Source organism: Tupaia chinensis, unplaced genomic scaffold (assembly GCF_000334495.1).
Source record: "Tupaia chinensis unplaced genomic scaffold, TupChi_1.0 Scaffold000276_1, whole genome shotgun sequence".
Lineage (NCBI taxonomy): Eukaryota > Metazoa > Chordata > Mammalia > Scandentia > Tupaiidae > Tupaia > Tupaia belangeri.
In genome coordinates this window covers 1,476,083-1,500,786 of record NW_006159758.1, presented here as the reverse complement: position 1 = coordinate 1,500,786, position 24,704 = coordinate 1,476,083, and the positions used below count along the sequence as shown (strand labels likewise).

At 35.8% G+C, this 24,704-nt stretch overlaps 1 protein-coding gene across 1 annotated transcript in view; it reads left to right on the top strand.

The window, feature by feature from the left end:
* LOC102487405 (cytoplasmic dynein 2 heavy chain 1) overlaps positions 1-24,704 on the top strand; it is a gene marked incomplete at its 5' end in the record, with an annotated part of 254,523 nt that overhangs the window by 54,288 nt on the left and 175,531 nt on the right. The window contains 12 exons of the mRNA XM_006150080.2: positions 1,127-1,391; positions 4,117-4,324; positions 7,552-7,681; positions 8,920-9,075; positions 11,740-11,999; positions 12,816-13,062; positions 14,498-14,649; positions 15,624-15,768; positions 18,208-18,310; positions 18,827-18,994; positions 22,209-22,339; positions 23,203-23,451. Coding sequence (XP_006150142.1) covers positions 1,127-1,391; positions 4,117-4,324; positions 7,552-7,681; positions 8,920-9,075; positions 11,740-11,999; positions 12,816-13,062; positions 14,498-14,649; positions 15,624-15,768; positions 18,208-18,310; positions 18,827-18,994; positions 22,209-22,339; positions 23,203-23,451 — 2,214 coding nt within the window. The remainder of the gene's footprint in view (positions 1-1,126; positions 1,392-4,116; positions 4,325-7,551; positions 7,682-8,919; positions 9,076-11,739; positions 12,000-12,815; positions 13,063-14,497; positions 14,650-15,623; positions 15,769-18,207; positions 18,311-18,826; positions 18,995-22,208; positions 22,340-23,202; positions 23,452-24,704) is intronic.

Sequence of the window (24,704 nt, the reverse complement as noted above, 5' to 3'; positions counted from 1 at the left end):
CAAGAAAGATGGGATCCATAAATATTTTTGTTCACCATTTTATTTCTAGAGCCTATATATGTGTGTGTATACACACACACACACACACACACACACACACACATTTATTTTTCTTTCTTTTATTTTTCCCATTCCAGAAGATGCATGCATATGCAGGAGAGAGGTAGAAGGGGAAAAAGAGTAAGAGAGAGAGAAAGACAGGAGGGCACCCTCAATGGGACTGTTCACACCCAGACCTATTTCCTCCAGTTCTAGTATCTTGTCAAGGATCCCAGGCATGCACGTGTGTGCTCACTATGCCTTTCAAGCTGTCAGAACTTGAACAGTGGTTGGTCATGTGGGATCTAGCTTCCTTTGTACCACATTTAACTGCTGTGTTATGGGGTTGCCCTCATATTTTTTTTTGATAATTATACTATCAATTTATATTAAATTTAGTGTTATTATTTTGAAAATTATTTATTTATTTAAGTTATTTATTTAAATTTGACCAGAGACACACACACAGAGAAAGAGAGAGAGGAGCAAAGTGAGAAAGCAAGTTACCAGGTCCAGGACTCAAACCGTGGTCAGCCATGTGGGAGTGTCCAGCACCTTAACCACTATGCTACCTGCTGGTCCCCAATTTACTTTTATTTTTGATAAGTAACATAAAATTTTTCTCATGGGTCTATTTATGTAGCACAAATACTTGTTCAAAGTGAACACTTTTCCTTTAAATTTCTCTTACAGCAGCATTAGGATGTAAATGAATGATGATAAGTGAATAAAACACTGTATTCGAATATAGGAATGAGTGAAGAAAGTAATGAATATATTGTATTGTCAGCTGTTTGGAAGGCATCCTTGTCTCTTTTAAAGAAATATGAAATAGAATTGAATTATTAAATTCAATACAATAATTTAAAGAATTAAAGAAATATAAAATAACTGAATTATTTTTCATTATCTGAAAAATGATGTTCAGATTTATGTAGGTATTATTATACTTAAAGCTTTCTTTTCCACTGAAGAAATCAAAGTCTCAATTGTCATGTTTGGAATTGAACAACTCTTACAGAATGAAAGCAGACCTGAGTGTGGTTGAATATTATGAATCATATATGAACATTTTTTTTCCTACTAGATCAAGAAAGCTTTAGAATTGTATGAACAGTTATGTCAGAGAATGGGAGTTGTTATCGTTGGTCCAAGTGGTGCTGGCAAATCAACCCTTTGGAGAATGTTAAGGGCAGCACTTTGTAAAATTGGCAAAGTAGTAAAACAATACACTATGAATCCCAAAGCTATGCCTAGACATCAGTTACTAGGCCATATTGACATGGATACAAGAGAATGGTCGGATGGTGTTTTGACACATAGTGCTCGCCAAGTGGTTCGGGAACCTCAAGGTTAGTCTCCATTGTGTTAGTCATTGCTTTACTTAATAATTCTTAAAATATGATAGAACATGTCTAAAATTCTGTTTATTAAAACTTATATGTGACCATAAGCTAATTTATAATGGTATTCATTTGATAATTTGCTTTGAAGGATCCTAAGACATGCTGTGTATTTGTGTGTGTGTGTGTGTGTGTGTGTGTGTGTGTGTGTGTGTTGTGTGTGTGTGCATGTATTTGCCATAGGATGCATGAGCTTACAGGAGAGAGACAGAGACGGTGAGAAGTAAAGTGAGAGATCACCTCCCAAAAGGGATGACCATGCCATAATCTCTTCTCTTCTATTTTCTTCTGAGGATTTTGGGCATTCATGCACCAGCTTGATTTTCAAGCTTTCAGTTTCAGTACTAGAACTGTAGTTGGCCATGTGAGAATCCAGTGCCTTGACCACCATACCACCTGCTGGTCCCAAGACATGCTATCTTTTTTATTTTTTAAATAATTATTTATTTGTTATTATTATTCATTTTTTAAATTTGACTAGAGAGAGACAGAAAGAGAGAAAGGAAAAGTGAGAAAGCAAGCCATCAGTCCAGGACTTGAACCACCATGAGCCATGTGGGAGTCCAACACCTCAGCCATCATGCCGCCTGCTGTTCTCCTATGCTATAGTTTTGACTTACACTCTATACAACTTCTAAGAATCTCAGAACCATTTGACGTAATGGCTGTGTTGCTGGACTCCCATGTAGTTGACCACAGTTTGAGTCCCGGACCTGGTGGCTTCATGTCGGACAGACGTGCTTGTGTGCCCAAGATCCCGAGAGGAGAATGGAGGAGAAGTTATTGCAGCGTGGCCATCCCCCGTGGGGGGTGATTTCTCACTTTCTATCTCTCTGTCTCTCTCTGCCTTTCTGGTGAGCACATGCACCATATAGCTAAAACCTCTCAATAAAAAACAAAAAAACAAGAACAAACTTCTAAGAATCTCATAAACTGGGTGAATTCTAATTCACAGGTAGATTAATTTGCAGAGTAAATATAAAATCTCTGATTGCTGAGCTCACATCATAATGCATCAAAAATAAGCAATATGACAGCTTTTGTTCATGCTTAAATTGTTGTGTCTGAAATTTATTAACTCATCTGTTTGAATACATTGTTTGGAATAATTTTGAAAATTTAAATATTGAAACAGTAGACTTCTTGCTCTAAATCCGTTTATTTGTTTCATGAGAGAGAAAAAGACATACACATACACACATACACAAGCAGCCTTGACAAGGTCTTTTCACTCTGTGACACACTATTCCAGAGATTTCTAGCCACGATCATTGGAGTGTGACTGCACACTTGCACATTTTAGGTTGACCCAGGATCCAAACTGCAGTCTTCCATATGGCTCTAGCATTGCAGAACTGTGTCCATCTAGGCTGGCCTAAATATTTTTACTTATTTAAGAGAATTTTGATTACAGTCAGAGGAGACTTCCTACATTTCATAAGCTCATAATGTTTTTCTTTTAAAAACTTGAATTATTTTCTTTAAAAAAGGTAGTACATTATTTATTTCCTTTTTAATTTAGTGAGTTTCTATTCACATTAAATTGTTGTACATCTCTATAGCACACAATGTGGCTTTTAAAAGTATGCATTGCAGTACATGACAGTCAAATTAAGGATATTAATACATACATCGTTTTCAATGGAGAACTTTACATTACATAAGGTCATTATGTAATTGTTTTTCTGAGGCAATGAGTTCTTCAGAACTTCTGACACATAGGTGAAATTCTATAATATTAAGTAAAAACCAGAGATTACTCACTTATTTTTCCCATTTATATTTATGAAATTTTCCTCTATGAATTGTTTCAGAAGTCCAAGTACAACTTGAATCATTCTTATTTTAGAAAAGATGGCAAAAATTTTTGTTCCTAGAAAGATTGTATATTCACTTTGGCCACTGCTCTTCCTTTTTGAGGTCACATTTTTACATTTATTTTAAAAACTGTCAGGTGAAATTTTTTTTTATTTCTCAGGTAATGCACTAAAAATTTGGGGTCCATATTTTCTCTCTCTCTTTTTTTTAATTACTATAGGATGTGTGTGCTTGCCAGAGAGAAACGGGGTGTGTGAAATGAGAAAGAACCCCTGACAAGGGGGATGGCCGAGCTATAATCCTTTCTTTTGGGATTTTGGGCACGCTTGCACCTATGCCTAGTAAGAACTTCAAGCTGCTGGATCTGGGACTTGAACCACACAGTAGGCCATGTGGGATCCAGTGCCTTAAACTCCTCACCACCTACTTGCTTAATTTTGTTTATTTTCTAAAAGAGATATTACATAGCAAGCATTCATGTCTTTATCTCATGGTAGAACAAAAAAGTCTAAAGGGTATCCTATCTCATGGGAATGAAATTTTTAAGTCTCACATCACTTTTTTTTTTTTCAGTAAGATTACCAATTTTGTATGTTTATGCATAAAAAGAGCACTATCACATAGTGTATAATTGAGTCTTTGGCCAACTGACAAGTTCTCTAACACTTATGTAGAAAGAATTCATGTGAAAAATTTTCAGCTTTTCAATTTTTAAATTCTTTTTATTCATCTTGGGTAATATAAGAGAATACTTACAAAAATCACTTTTAAGTATTAAGGGATAATTTATTTATCTCTTATTTTTGATCACTGAGCATACTTTTATTCTATTTTTATTGTTTTAATTTGAAAATAGATGTTAGCTCATGGATAATCTGTGATGGTGATATTGACCCTGAGTGGATAGAGTCTTTGAATTCTGTTTTGGATGATAATCGACTACTCACTATGCCCAGTGGAGAACGGATTCAGTTTGGCCCAAATGTTAACTTCGTATTTGAAACTCATGATTTGAGTTGTGCCTCACCAGCCACAATATCTAGAATGGGTATGATCTTTCTTAGGTAAGCAATAAAGCATTTATAGACATTACATTAGAATATCCTTCAGTTATTATTTTGGCTTTATAGCTACATAAAATAAGTAAAGTGTGAATAATGTATAAATGTTTATTTTCCCTATTGCTGGTCTGGTTAACTTTTTTGGGGGGGGGTTAGGTTTGGATTGGGTTCCCATTTTATTACAGTTGTGTCGTTTCAGCCATATAGCTGTATCACAATTACTGAATAATAAATTATATATTTTTAACTTTTATTTTGTATGCCATAGGGTATATGAACACACAGGAGAGAGAGAGACAGTAAAAGAGGAAGCACTCTTCAGTAGGTCCTGGTAACACAGCAATCCTTCCTCCTCCAGTTCTCCATCTTGTCCAGTCCTGTCCACGCGTATTGCCACTGGGGCTGTATTTCAAGCCTGATGTGCCACATGGCACTGGCTTCCTCTGCATAGCACTTCACCTCTGTGCTGCAGAGCTGCCTCTAAATAATTTTTATTTAAGTGAAACAGTGAGGATTTAATTTATTCTCTTTTACTACTTTTACTTCAATATTATGATTGAGTTCAGAAAATTAAAATTCTAATTATAAACTAGAGGCTAATAAAATTTAAAGTCAGGTAGCAATCATAGGGTCACAAATTTTAGAGCTTATCTAGATTGATACTCTGGTCCAAACTTTTCATTTTACAAATTGAAAACCTTTTTACATAATCAGTTACTTCTTTAGTATTTAGGAAAGGATTAAAGAACAAAAATGAACAAACTAATTTTAAATATCATGTACAATAGCCACATAGCAGAACATGAACTTTCGGAACAATTTCATTTCCCAGAATGAGATATATAAACATTTTGACATAAATAAGAATGTTTCATTTTACCTTTTGAATTTATGTTGTATTTATTTATTGGTCTGTATAAAATGCTCAATTGTATAAATGATACTTGAAGTTATTTTAGATGTTATATGACATATGACAGTGTAATCAAGTTGGTTCAAATTAGATTTTAAAATTATTGGGTCATTGGGAGAGTCATGATACACTTTTGCATAAAAACATAGCACAATACATTATGACTTTCCTGATGACTTAATATTCAATTGCTTGCTTCTTTGACTGTTTTATAATGAACATGTTCATTATATTCATTCATGAATTCTAATTGATATTTAGAAGTTTTATTAAAAATAACTTTGGGTTTTTATTGTAATAGGCATTTTTACCATCATATTTATATATTTATTTAATTTATATCATATTTATTTAATGTATTTTTTTCATCTTACAAAGTTAAGGATAAAAGATAAGTTTATATATACATTTTTAAGTATTTATTGAATAATTATGTATATGCCATTAGGAGGTATTTTAGGAGAGACAGAGTAAGAAAAGAGTAAAACTGACATTTGTGGAGGGCTCATTTTTTGTATATACTTTAAAGGAGAAGTGATAAAATAAATATAACAACAGGGACCAGCAGTTAGCGCAATGGCTATGTCACTGGATTCCCATGTAGTCGACCACGTCCCAGACCCGGTGGCTTAAAACTCACGCCGGGCGTGTGTGCGTGTGTGCCCAAGATCCTGAGAGGAGAATGGAGGAGAGGGTATTGTGGCGTGGCCATCCCTCCTGGGGGATGATTTCTCGCTTTCTGTCTCTCTGTCTCTCTCTGTCTATCTGACGAGTGCATGCACCCCATGGCAAAAACCTCTCAAAAAAAACCCCCCAAAAAACAAACAATAAATGAAATAAGCAGTATTTAGTAGGAAAAAAAGACTACATATTGCTATAGATGATTTGAAAATTATTGGTAAAACAGATGCTATTCATCATCATGTGTAGATATGATATCTTGGGAACAGCAGATGGCATAACACTTATGTTGCTGTACTGCCATGTAGTTGACAGTAGTTTGAGTCCCACACCTGGTGACTTAAAACTCGTGCCAGGTGCATGTTGTATGTACTCTCTGCAGAACTGCAGAGAGGTGACTAGAGGAGAAGGGATTGTGGCATGGCCCCCTTGGGGGTGATTTCTATCTCTCTGTCTCTCTCCCCGGTGTGAACACGTGCCCTGTAGCAAAAATCTCTCAAAAAAAATTTTGTCCTATAAAGTAAAAATACGTTGCTATAGACTTACCTTAGGTTAGGTTATATTCATTCCTTCAACAGATATTTGTTAAGCACTTTGTATGTGATAGGCCAAATGGGGACCTTTTCACATTGAAATAGAGTGCATTAATTGTTTTGGGATAACTTGTATAAAATAGGGTTCTTGAACAAACCAAGACATGTAGTCTCTCTAGGTCTCTTCTAGAGAAGGTCTCACTTTCTCTCTCTCTATATCTCTGGTGAGCACAATTGCCCCATGACAAAATCTCTCTCAAAGGAAAAAAAAAAAACCAAAAAAACAAAAACAACTACATCTCAGCATAGACTAGCACATTTTAAACCCTATTGTCCATTCGAATCACACAGGGATCTTAGAAAATGAATTTTGTTTTGGTAGATCTTAGGTGGAACTTGGGGTTTAGAATTTAAAAATATTTTTTTAATTTAACTTTTTATTTTTTAAAATTAGTTTTGCAATAAGGTGTGTGTGCTCACTGGAGAGACAGAGAGAGAGAGAGAGAGAGAGAGAGACAGACAGAGAGGAAAATAAATCAACTCCCATCTCCTGGGAGAGTGACCATGTTACAATTCCATTTTCTCCATTTTCCTCCAATGTTTTAGACTTCTATGCACATGTGCTTTGGAGTGTTTTTCAAGCCACCAGGTCCAAGGACTTGAACCACTGTCAATCATATGGGATCCAGCCACCTTAACCACCATGCCACCTGTTGGCCTAGCAGCATTTCTAATAAGCAGATCATGTTCTTTGAGTAGGCAGGGTTTAGATCACTTTAGGCTAATCTATAGATATGTGATTCTTTTAGAGTATGTTCGTAATATAATAGATAAAATTTTAGTCCTGTCTTACAAAAAATGGCATGTGTATTGTCTTTGTGTGTGTGTATGTGTGTGGACACACAATATACAGAAGTATTTGTATGCATATACACATACAGAAGTAACCAAAGCTAGGTCTTACATAGTAGAAAATAAAATGCATGTGTGGAATAATGCTTATTGCAGCAGAAATTTATTGACAACTTCTTCCGAAATAATTGAAAATAAATTGACAGTTTCCTCATAAATAATTTCTGAATTGTTGTGTTAATCCCTTTTAGTGATGAAGAGACAGATCTTAATTCTCTGATAAAATCTTGGTTGCGGAATCAGCCTTCTAAATATAGGAATAATCTTGAAAATTGGATTGGAGTTTATTTTGAAAAAGCTTTACAGTGGGTTTTAAAGCAGGTAAATTCACTATCATGTTTCATAATTATTCATTGAGGTAAGAGGATAATGAAAGCATAGTGAAAGAGGTGTGGTATTATCTGTTGAAGATATTTCATAGTTTTATCAACAGTACTAGGGAGAAATGTTCACCTGTTGAAATATCCATTTTGTAAGACAAATAATAGTGTGATTGAATGTACGGAAGAAAATGAAATGAAAAAAAAAATAAAAGGAAAAAAAAAAGACTAATCTGAGTTACCCTTTCTCATAATACCTTGTTTTGGTGTAGCTGCTGTCACAACTTACTAACCATTGCCTCTTACACTTGAGTTCCATGAAGACAAGGACCCTGTGTAATTCATATTTAAAAAAAAGATGGGGGCCAGCAGGTGGTGTTGTGGTTAAGGGCACTGGACTCCCACATGGACGACTGTGGTTCAAGTCCTGGACCTGGTGGCTTGCTTTCTCACTTTCTGTCTCTCTCTCTCTTATTGTGTTCCTTTCTGGTCAAATTAAAATAAATAAAAATGAATAAATAAAGTTAAAATAATTCTTTACAAAAGGATATCTAGCACTATGTACATATCCTAATACATAATTTGTTTTCAGCAAATACTGGGCTGTTGAAAAAGTCATGACGTATTTTTCCTCTGTTTTCCTATATAAAAATGTGTCATGACTTTTCTAATGACCCAGTATATATGGAAAGAATGAATCTTTTTCCTTTGAACTCAGAGTTACTTACCTGGGGCCTAGAGGCCTACAGATCAAAGCCATCTACACCCCCAAGTACAGAAGTTTCACTTTAAAATTCTGCTTACAGAGAAAGCTCCAACTGGGTTTTCATTTAAACCTGCTTTTCGTAGCCTTTCTTTTCCAGTACCATTAATCTAGCTCTTATTTCTAGTTTCCTTTTTATCAGGAAGAGAAAACAATCACCCTTTGGGGGGGTTGGGGCTGGGGATCAGTGCTTACTGATTAATCTTGCTATTTCTATTCTTCAGATTTAGGAAGTATGAAAAACATGTATTTATTTGAGTAATCCAGCACTGTTAGCTAGTAATGTACCATTGTGTTTTTTACCATTACTTTCTGTTTTTAAAGTATACATACAACCATTTAATAGAATCTAAACTTTCTACATCTTAAATAAAGGGATAAATTTAAAAGTGGTTCTTGAAAGTATGTCAAGGTCAGTCACTATGGTACTGATTGATGTTTGCCTTTTATCTCTTTGTACCCTTTTTAATCAACAGAATGACTATGTGGTAGAAACAAGTTTGGTTGGGACTGTGATGAATGGTTTGTCACACCTACATGGATGCAAAGATCATGACCAATTTATTATTAGTCTCATAAGGGGACTCGGTGCAAATCTGAACATAAAATCACGTCTGGAATTCACCAAAGAGGTAATACATATTTATAACCTGTTTTTACTCAATACTTATCTTTAACTTTTCATTGGCTCTTTTTTTCTTTTCTTTTTTTTTTTTAAAAAAAAAAAACATTTTTTTTTGAGAAGTTTTTGCTATAGGGCGCGTGCGTTCGCCAGACAGACAGAGAGAGACATAGAGACAGAAAGCGAGAAATCACCCTCCAGGGGAGATGGTCACACCGCAGTCCCTTCTCCTCCATTCTCCTCTGGGATCCTGGGCACACACACACACACACGCGCCCAGCGTGAGTTTTAAGCCACCGGGTCTGCGACGTGAACCGCAGTCGACTACGTGGGAATCCAGCGACATAGCCATTACGCTAACTGCTGGTTCCCACTTTTCATTGGCTCTTAACTGTTAAAAAATTGTGGTTGATAAGTATAAGGTGTAGACCTTTTGATTCTAAAATTATGAATTCAATAGAGTAATATTTATATTATAAATTTAGGTGTATGTATACACTTTATATGTGTATATATACATTTACTTTCTCCTTTAAACTAGCTTATAATATTTGTTTATATTCTTAAAATTTTATAAAATATTGTTTTAATAAGCTAAAGTTTGGATCATACCTTTTTTGGGGTGGGGGGCTATAGGGTGCATGTACTTGCCAGAGAAAGATAGAGTGGGAAAGTGAGAAAGCACACTCTGGGAGAAACGACCATGCCACAATCCCTTCTCCGTTATCATCTTGGGATTTGGGGCATGCACGCACAGAAGCCTGTTACTTCTTCGAGTCACTGGATCTTGGATTCGAACCACACAGTTAGTTGGCCATGTAGGATCCACCTGCCTTAACCATCACACTCTGGCTCACCCCAGACCATATCTTTTTAAAATTAGACTTTTTATTAAAATGAATTCGTATCTGAATAAATATAATTATTTCGTTCCTTTTATTTCAATGCCAGAGGGCATGTGTGCCCACTAGAGGAGAGTAAGACAGAGAGTGTGGGAGAGGAAAAAAACTACTCCTTTTGGGGTATGGTCATGCTGCAATCCCTTTTCCATTACTCCATCCTGTTGGGGTTTGGGATACATGCACACTTGTACCCAGAAAGTTTATCATGCCACTGGGGCTCGAACTCACGTGGGATCTAGCTACTTAACATTAAGCTACAGGACCAACTCACAGTCATTTTTAATCTTAGGATAATATAGTTTTCTTTCATCCTTTTAACCAGAAGAGTTTTAGCCATTAGGAATCTAAATAGATTAATATTAGTAATTTTTTAAAAAATTGTTTGCATGAGAGAGAGGGAGCATATCCCTAATAGTGTTTTCTATACCACAATCCTCCCCTCCTTCCTGTAGCTTCCTGGTCACCCCTGATCATGTACAAATATAGGTGTGCTCTGTGCATTTATGTTGACTCAGGGTTTGAACTTGGGCCTCTCATGTGGTTCCAGTATCATACATGGTGCCCTGGTACTATGCCACCATGACTGAGCCAAAGCTGAATCCCTTAGTAGGGATTCAGTAGAAATGTCAAACACATATTCTTTTGGATTGGATCCAACATTATAGTTTAGCTTTTTTCCATTTTGCTTCTTGAATTGTATCATAAGAAAAAAGCAATAGTTTTTAAATTCCATTTCTCTTTCTATGGATGTCCTGTTGCCTCTATTACCAGTTACTCTCATTGTTACTACTCAATACCATACTGCTGCTTTTTTAAAAGAGTTATTTATTTAATTTTATTTATCATTATTGTTATTTTAAAATTTGCTACAGGGCACGTGTACTCACCAGAGAGAGGAAGAGAGAGGAAAAGTAAGAAAGCAAGCTGTCAGATCCAGGACTTGAACTGTGGTTGGCCATGTGGGAGTCTAGCACCTTAAGCCTAAGCCTCCAGCTGGCCCCTGTGTGCTGCGTTTAAGCAGTCATTCTTTTTTCAAAGTTCAAAATAAATGTGTGAAAGGGAACCAGCAGTTAGCGTATTGGCTATGTCTCTGGACTCCCACGTAGTCAACCGCGGTTCGCGTCCCGGACCCGGTGGCTTAAAACTCACGCTGGGCGCGTGTGCGTGCGTGCCCAAGATCCCGAGAGGAGAATGGAGGAGAAGGGATTGTGGCGTGACCATCCACCCTGGGGGGTGATTTCTCGCTTTCTGTCTCTATGTCTCTCTCTGTCTGTCTGGCGAGCGCACACGCCCTATAGTGAAAATCTCTCCAAAAAAAAAAAAATGTGTGAAAGATAGCATCAGGGCCTAACTCTGCTTTATATCTGTACAGGAAACAGTTACAGTTAGAATGGAGAATAACAGGTTGACAGCAGTGGTGGTAATACCAGAATGGGCAGTGCTACAGTACAGTGGAAATGAGGGCTTTTGGATTCCTACATTCTGTAATTCGTGATTCACATTCATAGGGGGTCCAACTAGAATTTGTTTATATTTTGCTGTGTAAATATTCACCAAGGTGATATCTCCTATATATATTTTATTTGCTTAAATAATCACTTATAAAAAATTATTTGAGATAAAATATTTCTTTAATTATAAAGTAGGTTTATGTTTGCAAACTTTTTTTGAATTAAGATGATTCACCTTTCAGACATTTACTTTGAAGAATTAAAACATTTCACATGCCGGATGGAGTATATGAAAACTTAACACAACTTTTTCCTTATAAGGTTTTTAGTTGGGCACGAGAATCTCCTCCAGATTCTCAGAAACCCATGAACACCTACTATGACTTGGACAGAGAACGGTTAGCATCTTATGTGCTGAAGAAGCCAGAAAACTTGACTGCAGATGATTTTAGCAATGGCCAAACTCTTCCAGTCATTCAGACTCCTGACATGCAGCGAGGTCTAGATTATTTCAAACCTTGGTTAAGTTCGGATACTAAACATCCATTTATTCTCGTGGGACCAGAAGGATGTGGGAAAGGGTAAGAAAATTGTTGATAGAGGTGCTTATCGTGGGTCCCTCTCCCTCCTCCTCTCCCAAAATGACTTAACAACTTCTGTTAGATTTCTTTTGACTAAAGTAGCATTTATATTTTCATGGAAGAGTCTTTTCTTTGTTATTACTTGTACAAATAATGATTATGAATAAGAATGTGCCCTCCTCTCTGCTGGGTTATATAATTTTTAGCAGAAGAGCAAATCATTGTAAGGAATTACTTTTTAAAGAATCGGTGTATACATTCAAACGAAAAGTGAATACCTTACTTATACTCACAAATTACCATCTACTTTAGTTAAAAAGTTAATCTTGAAGTTAGCTCTCTGTTTTAGCTTTTAGTTCAGTGGTATTCACCCTAGTTTTAGTGCCTGTGGGGTATAGTTTCTGGATGGAATCCAGCCACTAGCTACTAGCTTCTCATTTCTAGTGAGAGAGTAGTATTGAAAAATATTACATAAAATCATAGTATTTTTTAATGAGAAGAACTTAAAATCTTAAAATCCTCCCTTCACCTGTGGGAAAACAGAGTTGGTATATTCAAACTTCTGAGAACTTGGATTTTTTATTTTTACTAAAAAATTCAAGGGTGCTTTAAAATATGAATTTATTCTTTAGTACTCTTAAAGTTAGGTAGGTACATGGCAGTTACAGAAACCATGTTCATGTTTACCAGTTTCCCTTTAAACATCATTGTATATGGTTTAGAAATTTAAATGTTTATGATAGAAATTTTATGTTAAATATAAAAAGTATTTTGTTGCTTGCATTTTCGAAGTCCAACATTGTACATCTTTCATAGGATGCTGCTCAGGTATGCCTTTTCTCAGCTCCGGTCCACGCAGATTGCTACAGTTCACTGTAGTGCACAAACTACTTCTCGACATCTCCTGCAGAAATTGAGCCAGACTTGCATGGTAATCAGCACCAATACTGGTCGAGTGTATAGACCAAAAGACTGTGAAAGACTGGTTTTGTACTTAAAAGATATCAACCTACCCAAGCTTGATAAATGGGGGACCAGTACTTTGGTGGCTTTTTTACAGCAGGTAAATCTTCTCACTTGAAGTGCTTTGATATAATTGGAAACAATTCAATTTCATAAACTTTCCTTATAGATGAGAAAACTGACTTCCTCCTTTGGAGCAAGTATTATTTAGTGCATGTTATGGAAATTAAACTCTTGCAGCATTTCAGTCTTATTCCAGGTCTACTTTCTTTGATCTTCTTTCCTTTTGAAGTGATACTACATCTAGATGATACATGACAGAGAGAGTGAAAACAACCTCTATTCTACCTCTATTACCTGTCTTCTATTAATAGTCCTGAAACAAGGAAGAAAGCAGAAGATGAGGATAGCAATGGAGTGGGGGAAGTTTATACTTAATTTTTTTATGTATGCTTTCTTCTGACAGCAGTTAGTCTTAGTCATGCCTCTTTCTGACTGCTTTGGCCCTTTAGTCTCCCTTGCCTGTGTCAAGATTCAAGATTACGCAATCTCAGTGTAGAGGATTCTTTTTCCTTTATGTTATTTACTTCCCATTGGAAACTCTAAATTCTGGGACCAGCAGATGGCATAATAATGGTTGTGTCACTGGACTGCCACGTAATCGACTACAGTTCCAGTCTTGGACCCGGTGACTGAAAACTCATGCTGGGCACGTGTGCGTACGTGCCCAGGATCCGGAGAGGAGAATGGAGGAGAAGGGATTGCAGTGTGTCCATCCCCATTAGAGGGTGATTTTTTGCTTTCTGTCTCTCTGTCTCCTTTTGTTTCTTTGGCAAACGCACACACCCTATAGCAAAAATCTCTCTAAAACAAAAAAAGAAACTTGAAACTCTTAGATCTGACTATGCTTTCTTACATCTACATCTAGCTTTTATCATGTGACTTATTCTATTATAAAATACTTATTAAAATATTATATCTTCTTATATTTTGCTTTTCTTCTTAAAATAATTGCTGTTAAATTTATAATATTATCTGGATTTTTATGTGTATAACAGAGAAGCATTAAAAAATGAATAATCCAGCTAACAGTAATTGAGCACAGAGATCTGAACAGTATTACTTTTCAATGATAAAATTTTAAATTCTTTTTTTTTTTTTCTGGAGTTTTTCTATAAGGAGTGTGTGCTTACTGGAGAAACATAGAGAGAAAGAGAAACAGAAAGCGAGAAATCACCCCACAGGGTGATGGCCACACCACAATCTCCTCTCCTCCATTCTCCTCTTGGGATTTGGGGACACATGAACACATGCCAGGCATGAGTTTCAAGCCAGTGAGTTCAGAACTCAAACTGTGGTCAACCATGTGGGAGTCTAGTGCCTTAACCATTATAGCACCTGCTGGCCCCAATCTTTAATTCTTAAGTTAGAGGATAATGATTGCATTTGGAAATCATTTTAATTCAAGCAAACGTATCTTATCTTAATTAAAATATGTTAAATATAAGACATTTAAAATATTTATTTTCAAACAGGTATTGACATATCAAGGATTTTATGATGAAAATTTGGAATGGGTTGGTCTAGAAAATATTCAAATTGTGGCTTCTATGTCAGCTGGAGGAAGACTGGGAAGACACAAGCTTACTACCAGATTTACTTCTATTGTTCGTCTTTGTGCTGTAGAGTATGTATCTTAGTGTATCAATTTTTTAAAAATTTAATGTGAGGAGTCATCTTATATCATTGTATTTTTCAAATGTAGACTGTAAAAATGGTCAAAATTAAGCTCGGATATCTTTGTTCTACTCTTCCTAAAATGTAGACAGTAATTTAAAGTGGAAAGTCTTAAAGTATTATAATAATATATAAGGAAAGAAACCATAACTGGTTTGTGTTGTCTCTGTTCTAAAATGTCAGTATTAAATCTGAATGGTAGGTTTTAGATGTAAATGTTTTATATGTTTCATAAAATAAGAATGCTTTCAAATTTTATGAAAACAACTAAAAAGAGAATTTAAATTTGAACAAGAGAGAGTTTTTAATGGCTGATGACATCAATCCTGATACATCCATCCATCTGCATGCTCCGTAATTGCTACTGGGACTTCTGAGTGTTTTGGTAATGGCACTGTCTGGTCTTACATTTTTGTCTTATAAAACCTTGTTTTTATGTGTTCAAATGGACCCTGTCTATTAACAGCCTTCTTTCAAAATGTTACTGCCAACAATTAAGCTATATTGAAATAGACTTGGATTCAGAGAAATAGGTTTATCTTAGTTCTACTTTTGTAGTTCGAAGGTAGATTATTGCCCTGTGTATAGGCTTTACTTAACTCAAAAAAAATTTTTTTAATGAAATTTTTCCTTTTTGTACTTCCTAAAGATCAATGATTTTTTAAAAAGAATTATGTTTTTAAAAAATTTCCGTGGCATCCTCTGTTAGGACCTTGTTATTTGATGGTAGAGTCTTAGGGATCCAGTTCAATTGAAGTTAAGCATGGGACCTTGCATCTGGCCTTTCTGCCAGGTAAGCCTCAGATATATCTAGGTCTCAGAACAGCACAGACGGAAAACCACTACTGTAACTTAACATTAAAACAAGTTAGAATGTGGATTTACATGTATTTCTGCTTTTTTTTCTTGTATATCTTTTTTTAGTTACCCAGAAAGGGAACAATTACAAACAATTTATGGAGCATATTTGGAACCAGTTCTACATAAAAATCTGAAGAATCATTCCATTTGGGGTTCTTCATCAAAAATTTATCTTTTAGCAGGATCTATGGTACAAGTGTATGAACAGGTATATATACGTTTGTTTTGTAGTTTTCATATCTGTTTTTCTCATTTCCAAAGGACTGCCTTGACTCCTGGCTTTCATGTTGATGATAAGGCATGATTTTTCTGATATTTATTAGACTTTACATTCCTTTTTTAAATTTCATTTTATTCCATAATTTCCCATTTACATTTAATTATTGTACATCTTCATGGTATACAACATGGTTTTCAAAACATGCATTTATGTATATTTATTTTTATCTTCTGAAAGAGCAAGGGGGTTGTGGAAGGCATGTGCATACCTGACATACTCAGGGATGTCCCAGGATGTTAACTCAGACCCATTCCCATGTGCATTACCAGCATGCCACCACCTGGTCTGCTATTAGGCTTTTCTACTAGAGAGTAAACTGTGAGGGTAGATGTTATATGTACCGTATTTATTATTGTATTCCCTGGCACAATTTATAATAGGTACTCAATAAAATATTCGTTGATAAATAAATAGTAGTAAATGGTTATTTTGCTGTCAGCTCACATTTAGCATGTTAGGAATGGAGCTCTTTTTCTTTCCAAAACCAGATCTTTCCCTTGTTACTAACTTCTGTCTTCCTGGTTTCAAACCTAAGAATAGTCTTGATGTTTATTTCATTTCTGCTATCTGTAGGAAAACCATCTGAAATATCTTTCCTTGATAAAGTGGGAAGATGCTTAAAAATAGGCATGGAAGATGCAGAAGACATTTATTGAGTAGTCTTTCTCGTCAGTGATAGTCTTACAGATACAAAGATGACTGAGTTTCTCTTCTCTGCAAGTTCGCAGTCTAATGAGAGACTAAGTCATATAAATAAATTACTAATACAGTATGATAAGTATAACAATATCAGTATGTACACCTTACAGAGAGCATAGAGGAGTGAATAAATAACTTGGTTAAACATGGTAGTTTTTTTTTTTTTTTTTTTGAGAGGTTTTCGCTATAGGGCGCGTGCGCTCACCAGACAGACAGAGAGAGACATAGAGACAGAAAGCGAGAAATCACCCCCCAGGGGGGACGGTCACGCCGCAATCCCTTCTCCTCCATTCTCCTTTTGGAATCTTGGGCACACACGCACACGCGCCCAGCGTGAGTTTTAAGCCACCGGGTCCAGGACGCGAACCGTGGTCGACTACGTGGGAGTCCAGCGACATAGCCATTACACTAACTGCTGGTTCCCAACATGGTAGTTATTAAGGAGGAGATAAATTTTTGTTTCTTTTTTATTTTAAAAATTTTATTTTTTATGAGTGGTAAAAGGATGAAGAGGGAGGCATATTTGACAAGTTTTTGCCCCAGCCTCCCAGTTAACTAAGATTGCAGGTGCATGCTACTACACCCAGCCTACTGTTTAGTTTGGTCTGGGATCTGAACCTGAGCCTCCCTTGTGGCTCTAGCCTTACACAGTGGTGGTGTTCTCCACTTGCACCACCACTTGCACATCAGGGCTGGACCAGGAGGTGAAATTTGATCTGAATTTGAAAATGAACAGAAATTTACAAAATAGCTGGAGATGAAAGGAAGTCTTCCTGGATAAAGAAAACAAGGTGTACATGTGTTTTTGGAAGGTACATTTTATAATGTTGGAGCAGAAGTAGGGACAGATAAGTTAGGAAACAATATGTTTATTATTATTATTTAGATGTTAATTATCTAGATTAGATTGAGAGTTATGGCTTTGTCCATAGAGAGGAAAGGATAGGCTATTTATGAGTTATTATTGAGAGAGATGTACTTTAATCTGTTTAGTGACTTAAACATAATAACATAGCTCTATGGTTGCCACCCTTAGAAAATGACTCTCACCTAGACCCGAGAGTGCCTTTTTTTACAACCATCATTTTATAAAGGCTAGGTTATAGGTTAGCCTTTTTGAATGTCCTTTTTCAGCAGGGCTTTTATTTTTTATTTTTTTTTATTTTTTTTTTTTTTTTTTTGTCGTAGGGTACATGTGCTCCCTGGAGAGAATCAAAGAGAGGGGAAAGTGATAAATCACCCCAGGGAGAGTGGCCACACTGAAGTCCCTTCACTTCCATTCTCTTATCAGGATTTTGTACACGTGTGCACTTGTGCCAGGCATGATTCTCAAGCCACTGGGTCTGGAACACTAACCTGAAGTGGCCATGTGGGAATCCAGTGCCTTCACCACCACACCATCAGTGGGCCCCTAGCAGATCTTTTAAAACTTTTTTTTTTCCTGCTATTTTTAGTGTTTGGCAGTTTAAGAATTCCTATGAATCCCTTTTGGAATAATGTTTCTAAATGAATAAGATGTAATATATGGGATAAGGAAATCAATTATATTGAAACAGTTGCACTTGCAGGTAGAAATTGACATTTCTAAGTCTAAGTTAGCTAAAAGTGTTATAGCATGATTATATATTTAAGGAAGTAGACAGATCATTACTATATTTTCTTTTTCAGGTGCGGGCCAAATTTACAGTTGATGATTATAGTCACTATTTCTTTACTCCTTGCATCCTTACCCAGTGGGTTCTTGGCTTATTCAGATATGATTTAGAAGGAGGTGAGTTTTGCCAGTATGTGTGTATATGTGCATTCATGTTGTATATTACATTTGTAAAAGATACATTAAATGAATGTTGTAATAGTAATTACATTTTAAAAATTAAAACCTAAATCATAACATTAATATTCAATTTAAATACTACTATTAAAATGATAATATACAGTTATAGTTAGTCTTCTAAACTATTTATCATTGTCACTATTGAAACTTGATTTTGGGTAAAGTAAAATTGCTGTTTTTTTGTCACCAAAGCATGTTTCCTATGCTTTTTGATACTGATCATTTTATTGAACAATAGTAATGATAGTGTGTAATTTAGCCTGTAGTAATCACAAAAACATACCAACTCATTGACAAAATGAACTTAACTCTTTTTCTCTTTTTTTCTATTTATCTGATGCCAAAATTATGGTATGTACATTCTCACTCTATTTCTTTCAAATACTATGTTAAGCAGATCTTTTTTAAGTTGTTTGACTTTTATTATAATTAAAGAATATTTTCCTTTTTTAGGATCCTCAAACCACCCACTAGATTATGTGTTAGAAATTGTGGCATATGAAGCACGACGCTTATTTCGTGACAAAATTGTTGGTGCGAAGGAACTTCATTTATTTGACAGCATTTTAATGTCAGTGTTTCAAGGAGACTGGGGCTCAGATATTTTAGATAATATGGCAGGTAATGTCAATAAGTTAATGTAAATATATACTTGTTATGGGAATTTTTAAGTGATATTTCTTACCTGTAGCATGATTTCAAGTCTTAGGAAAAACTTTGGATGGCATTTAATATTATTTTTTTTCTATAAGAGATCATCCATTTTTATTGCTAGATTTCAGAAATTTTGTCCTACACTAATATAATTATGATAATTATTTCTTGGGAAAAATAAAAAGCAGTTCCAGCCACATTGTTTTACTTTGCAGTGTAAAATTATTTTTCCTGAAGAGTTTTCACTGATAAAAGCTTTTTTTAGTAGCTATATACATGTAAAACTTGAAGATCATTGAAAATCTATATTTGATTAAAATGATCTTCCCCTTACAAGTATTCTTCAAGGGCCAGCAGGTGCCGTGATGGTTAAGGCACTCAACTCCCACATGACTGACTACTGTTTGAGTCCCAGATCTGGCAGCTTGCTTTCTTACTTCTCTCTTTCTCTTTCTCTGATCAAATTAAACAACAACATCATCATCAATAAAATTAAATAAATGATTCTTTGGAATAAAAGTAATAGTCATTCTTCTTCCTGTCATGATCCATTATTCATTAGCACAATTTCTTACATATCCTTGTTACTAGCTTCATCAGTTGTTAGGATAAACAAAGCATGACACCTTTCAGTCATAGCAGCTGCAATGCATTTTTAACTATTGCTATTTAATAACCAGTTTTCATTTTGAAGACCACTGTGGGAGGAATACATGTAATATGAAAATCAGCAACATGATAAAATAAGACCACAGTATGGAAATATTGCCTACTGAAACTACTTTCAGGGTATAAAATGTATTCTTTCAGAGTATAAAGCTGGGCTTCAAAAATATATTTTCTTTCTTTTTTGTAGAGGTTTTTGCTATAGGGCACATGTGCTCATCAGAAGGACAGAGAGAGAGAGAGACAGAGACAGAGACAGAGGCAGAGACAGAGACAGAATGTGAGAAATCACAAATCACGCCCCAGGAGGGATGGCCACACTGCAGTCCCTTCTCTTCCATTCTCGTCTTGGGATCTTGGGCATGCACACACATGTGCCCGGTGTGAGGTAAAGCCACCAGGTCTGGGACTTGAAATGTGGTCGACTATCTTGGAGTCCAGTGATATAGCCATTATGCCAACTGCGGGCACCACAAAAATATTTTATAAAATACATTTTATGTATTGTATATTTCTGGACTTGATATTGGTTGCAAGGCCATACTTACATAAGCCAAAGAGAATCTCTCTTTCTCTCTCTTTTTTTTCTTTAAAGAGAGATTTTTTGCTATAGGGTGCATGGGCTTGCCAGAAAGACAGAGAGACAGAAGGTGAGAAATCACCACCCCCAGGGGGAATGGTCATGCTGCAATCCCTTCTCCTCTAGTCTCCTCTCGAAATTTTGGGCACTCAAGCACACATGCCCTACATGAGTTTTAAACCACCAGGTCCAGGATTCGAATCACTGTTGACTATGTGAGAGTACAGTGTCATAACCATTATACCATCTGCTGGTCCTTCTCTATTTAATTATATCTTTACTTTCTTGTGCATGTTCAGTTAGGTTTATACCTAAGTTTAAAATCTTTTGAACAATTACTGGATTGTTGGGTAAGTCATGACACATTTTTGCATAGAAAAACAACAACAAAAAAATACATCATGACTTTCCCGTTGACCTATATATGCTCAAATTGTAAAGGTTGAATATATGGAGTAAAAGGCAGTTCAGATAAGGGAAGAAGGATATGCAAAGAAAGAAAGGCTTGAGAAAGCTAGAGTGCAGATGGAAATTCAAGCAGTCATTGGAACCAGATTGCAGAGGGCCTTCAGTGAGGATATACATGAGGGGACACATACTCATAGTAGAGGTACATGATCAGATGCTAATGAAATAGCTGAGGTGAGAAATGACAAGATGTGAAGATGAGTTCTGTTTTATACAAGTAAATGTTTGCCAGAGTTTCACGTCTTATTCACTTACTCACTATTTTAGTCAGAAAATCTCATGTTTAGACACAGGTTCTTGATAGGTGTGAATGAAGCTTATATGTGAATCACATGTCAGTTAAGCAGTTGGATAAACTAGAGCTTGGAGGACTTGACTAGAGATAAGTAGTGGGTGATTTTTTTTTTTTTGGTATATAAATTCTTGGTCATTTAATCCTTGGAAAAAGATAAAATAATTCAGACATTGTTTACAATAAAAAGAATAATGGGCTGAATTTGGATCCTGGAGAACCTCAACATATAAGAAATGAGCAGAAAACTGAAAAGGATTAGTGGCTATGGCTTGAACAATAGTTCATATAGTTGCAAATCGAAAAGCTTCAAAAAAGAAATGCACAAAGATTATGTTGGATGATGACTTCAAAGGAAATTTGGATTTGGATATGAGTGTATTATTCTTCCCAAATAAGAGTGTTAATAATGTGATCTCTACAGATAGAAAATAATGTAAGAAATGCGATGGTAAAGGTGAGAAGAACATGAAATAGGTTTGGTCTAGGGAAGATAAAGTTGCTGTTATTTTAGGAGAGTGAGACATGTGTATGTGACCAAGAGGATACATCCCAAAGGAGTTGGAAAGGGAAAGATTTGAAAGAGAAATGAATAGACTTCCCTTATATGGTCACTGTTATACTGTCCAAAGTAAATTTAAAAGAAGTTTTGGAGGATTTTTTGTGTTCGAATTAAAATTTGGTTAATTTTTCTTTCATTTTAGAAGTTAGAGCTCTTGATGATGTTAATAACTTTATGTTCTTTCTCAGCAAGAGTTTTAAGATTATTTTATTTGTGAATTAATTTCATGTCACAATATTTAATTTATAAATTATATGTGGAGATTCTGGAGAAGGAGATGGAAAATGGGACAGACTGAGAGTAGATGGTATAGAGAAGAGGCAGAAGAAACAGAGTTTATTAGACACTTCGTTTAAGGAGAAAGAACAAAGGGAGTAATACATATATAGACTAGGGATACTGTCAGTTCTCAAGTACAATTTAATATTGCCATTTAAAGTTTTTAAATCTTAATTGATTTTACTGATTTTCTAAGACACACTTTAATTTCCCTTTGCTTTTCTGGATATAATATTTGGACTGATTAACTAAAAATAATTTAGTAAACAATGCATGTACGATTTTCCTGTTACAAATAATGCATATAAAACAAAAATATCTTTTATTTCTGCAGATAGTTTCTATGTTACATGGGGAGCCCGCCATAATTCAGGAGCAAGGGCAGCTCCAGGACAACCATTGCCTCCACATGGAAAACCACTTGGAAAACTAAACTCTGCAGATCTCAAGGATGTCATTAAAAAGGTATAGCATGCATCATCAATTCGAATTGGGATTGGGTAATGATTATTGTTACTTTAAAAATATTGTTAATGTTTTGAGGGCACAGAAATGAAAGATCATAGAGTAGACAGACCAACTTGGTTCCTGTCTTTTGGGATTTAGTCCACTGTGGCAGATGTAACCAGATGCACGTGTACTGAACTTACACAGACATTTGTACAATTGCTAAGATAGATTTTGGGAGGAGGTATTTGATAATAATAAAGTTATTAAGGAAATAATAACCGTTAACGTTAGGTGGGAAATCATCTTAGAGTAGTGGCTGTTAAACTTCAGTGAGTATCAGAATTACTTGGAGAACCAGAAAATCAGCAGATTCCTGGGAATCATATTCATTAGGAGAGGCCCAGAGAGTCCACATTTTTAACAGGCTCCCAGATAATGTTGATGCCTCTGGTCCACTCCAAGGTTGAGCAGCACTAAAATAAACTAGAGACTTCTAATCCTAGGAACTAGGTTTCTAAAGTTCTGGGGTAGTTTCCGGGGCTGTGCACTCTGATTAGTAATGACTAATACAATTTGAGAAATTTTAAAATTTTATGATTAACCTGCTCTCTCATTGCTGCTCTGCTAGTACCTGATTTTTCACTAATGAATTAAAATGAATGAATTTGTTTGATATCATGTGAGTTTTTACTTAGACGGTATTACACCTATAAAACTGGAAATAGATAGATAAAATCTTGGGTGTGAGATGAAATGTAATCCCTTCAATCCTTTTCTTGAAGGTATCAAAAATATATTTTAATTTAGATAAGTAACATTTTTATTGTATAACTAGCTCTTTTATTAATTATAATATTTTTTGTGATCTTTTTTAAAAGGGTCTTATTCATTATGGACGAGATAACCAGAATTTAGATATTTTACTTTTCCAAGAAGTGCTGGAGTATATGTCCAGGATAGATAGAGTGCTGAGTTTCCCTGGAGGTTCACTTCTATTAGCAGGGCGCAGTGGTGTTGGTCGTCGGACCATCACTTCTTTAGTCAGTCATATGCATGGAGCAGTGCTGTTTTCTCCAAAGGTTTCCAGAGGATATGAACTGAAGCAGTTCAAAAATGATCTCAAACATGTGAGTTGCTGCATCTTTGCTCTGTTTGGTTTTAAATCACCTTAATTTAATTATTATTCTAAAGTCCTTTGAAGTCCTTTAAGTCCCTAATATGTATTATAACATAGTCTTTGTTTTATTTAAAGTTTATTTATCTCTTTTGTGAGTCAGAGAGACAGACAGTAAGACAGAGACAGCTCTTCCAACAGGGTCTTGTCACCATGACCCACCCCCAGTCTTCAGCCTGCCCAGATCACTGGCACAAGTGTGCTTGCTTACTCAGAGAAGGCTCTGGACTTGAACTGGGAACCTTCTCATATGGGGTTGTCTCACAGAGTATTGCATTCCACTGTTGCACCACTCTCTGGTATCTTTATTTTAATTTTGATGATTACTTTTCTCAGGATTATTGTAAAATTATATTTTTATCTCCAGATAGGAAATATTTTTATAAGAATTTCTAGATCCCAGATAGCCCAGACTATGAAATGTTATATGGATGTTGGGAACCAGCAGTTAGCGTAATGGCTATGTCGCTGGACTCCCACGTAGTCGACCGCGGTTCACGTCCCGGACCCGGTGGCTTAAAACTCACGCCGGGCGCGTGTGCGTACGTGCCCAAGATCCCGAGAGGAGAATGGAGGAGAAGGGATTGCGGCGTGACCATCCCCCCTGGGGGGTGATTTCTCGCTTTCTGTCTCTATGTCTCTCTCTGTCTGTCTGGCGAGCGCACGCGCCCTATAGCGAAAAAACCTCTCAAATGATCTCAAACATGTGAGTTGCTGCATCTTTGCTCTGTTTGGTTTTAAATCACCTTAATTTAATTATTATTCTAAAGTCCTTTGAAGTCCTTTAAGTCCCTAATATGTATTATAACATAGTCTTTGTTTTATTTAAAGTTTATTTATCTCTTTTGTGAGTCAGAGAGACAGACAGTAAGACAGAGACAGCTCTTCCAACAGGGTCTTGTCACCATGACCCACCCCCAGTCTTCAGCCTGCCCAGATCACTGGCACAAGTGTGCTTGCTTACTCAGAGAAGGCTCTGGACTTGAACTGGGAACCTTCTCATATGGGGTTGTCTCACAGAGTATTGCATTCCACTGTTGCACCACTCTCTGGTATCTTTATTTTAATTTTGATGATTACTTTTCTCAGGATTATTGTAAAATTATATTTTTATCTCCAGATAGGAAATATTTTTATAAGAATTTCTAGATCCCAGATAGCCCAGACTATGAAATGTTATATGGATGTTGGGAACCAGCAGTTAGC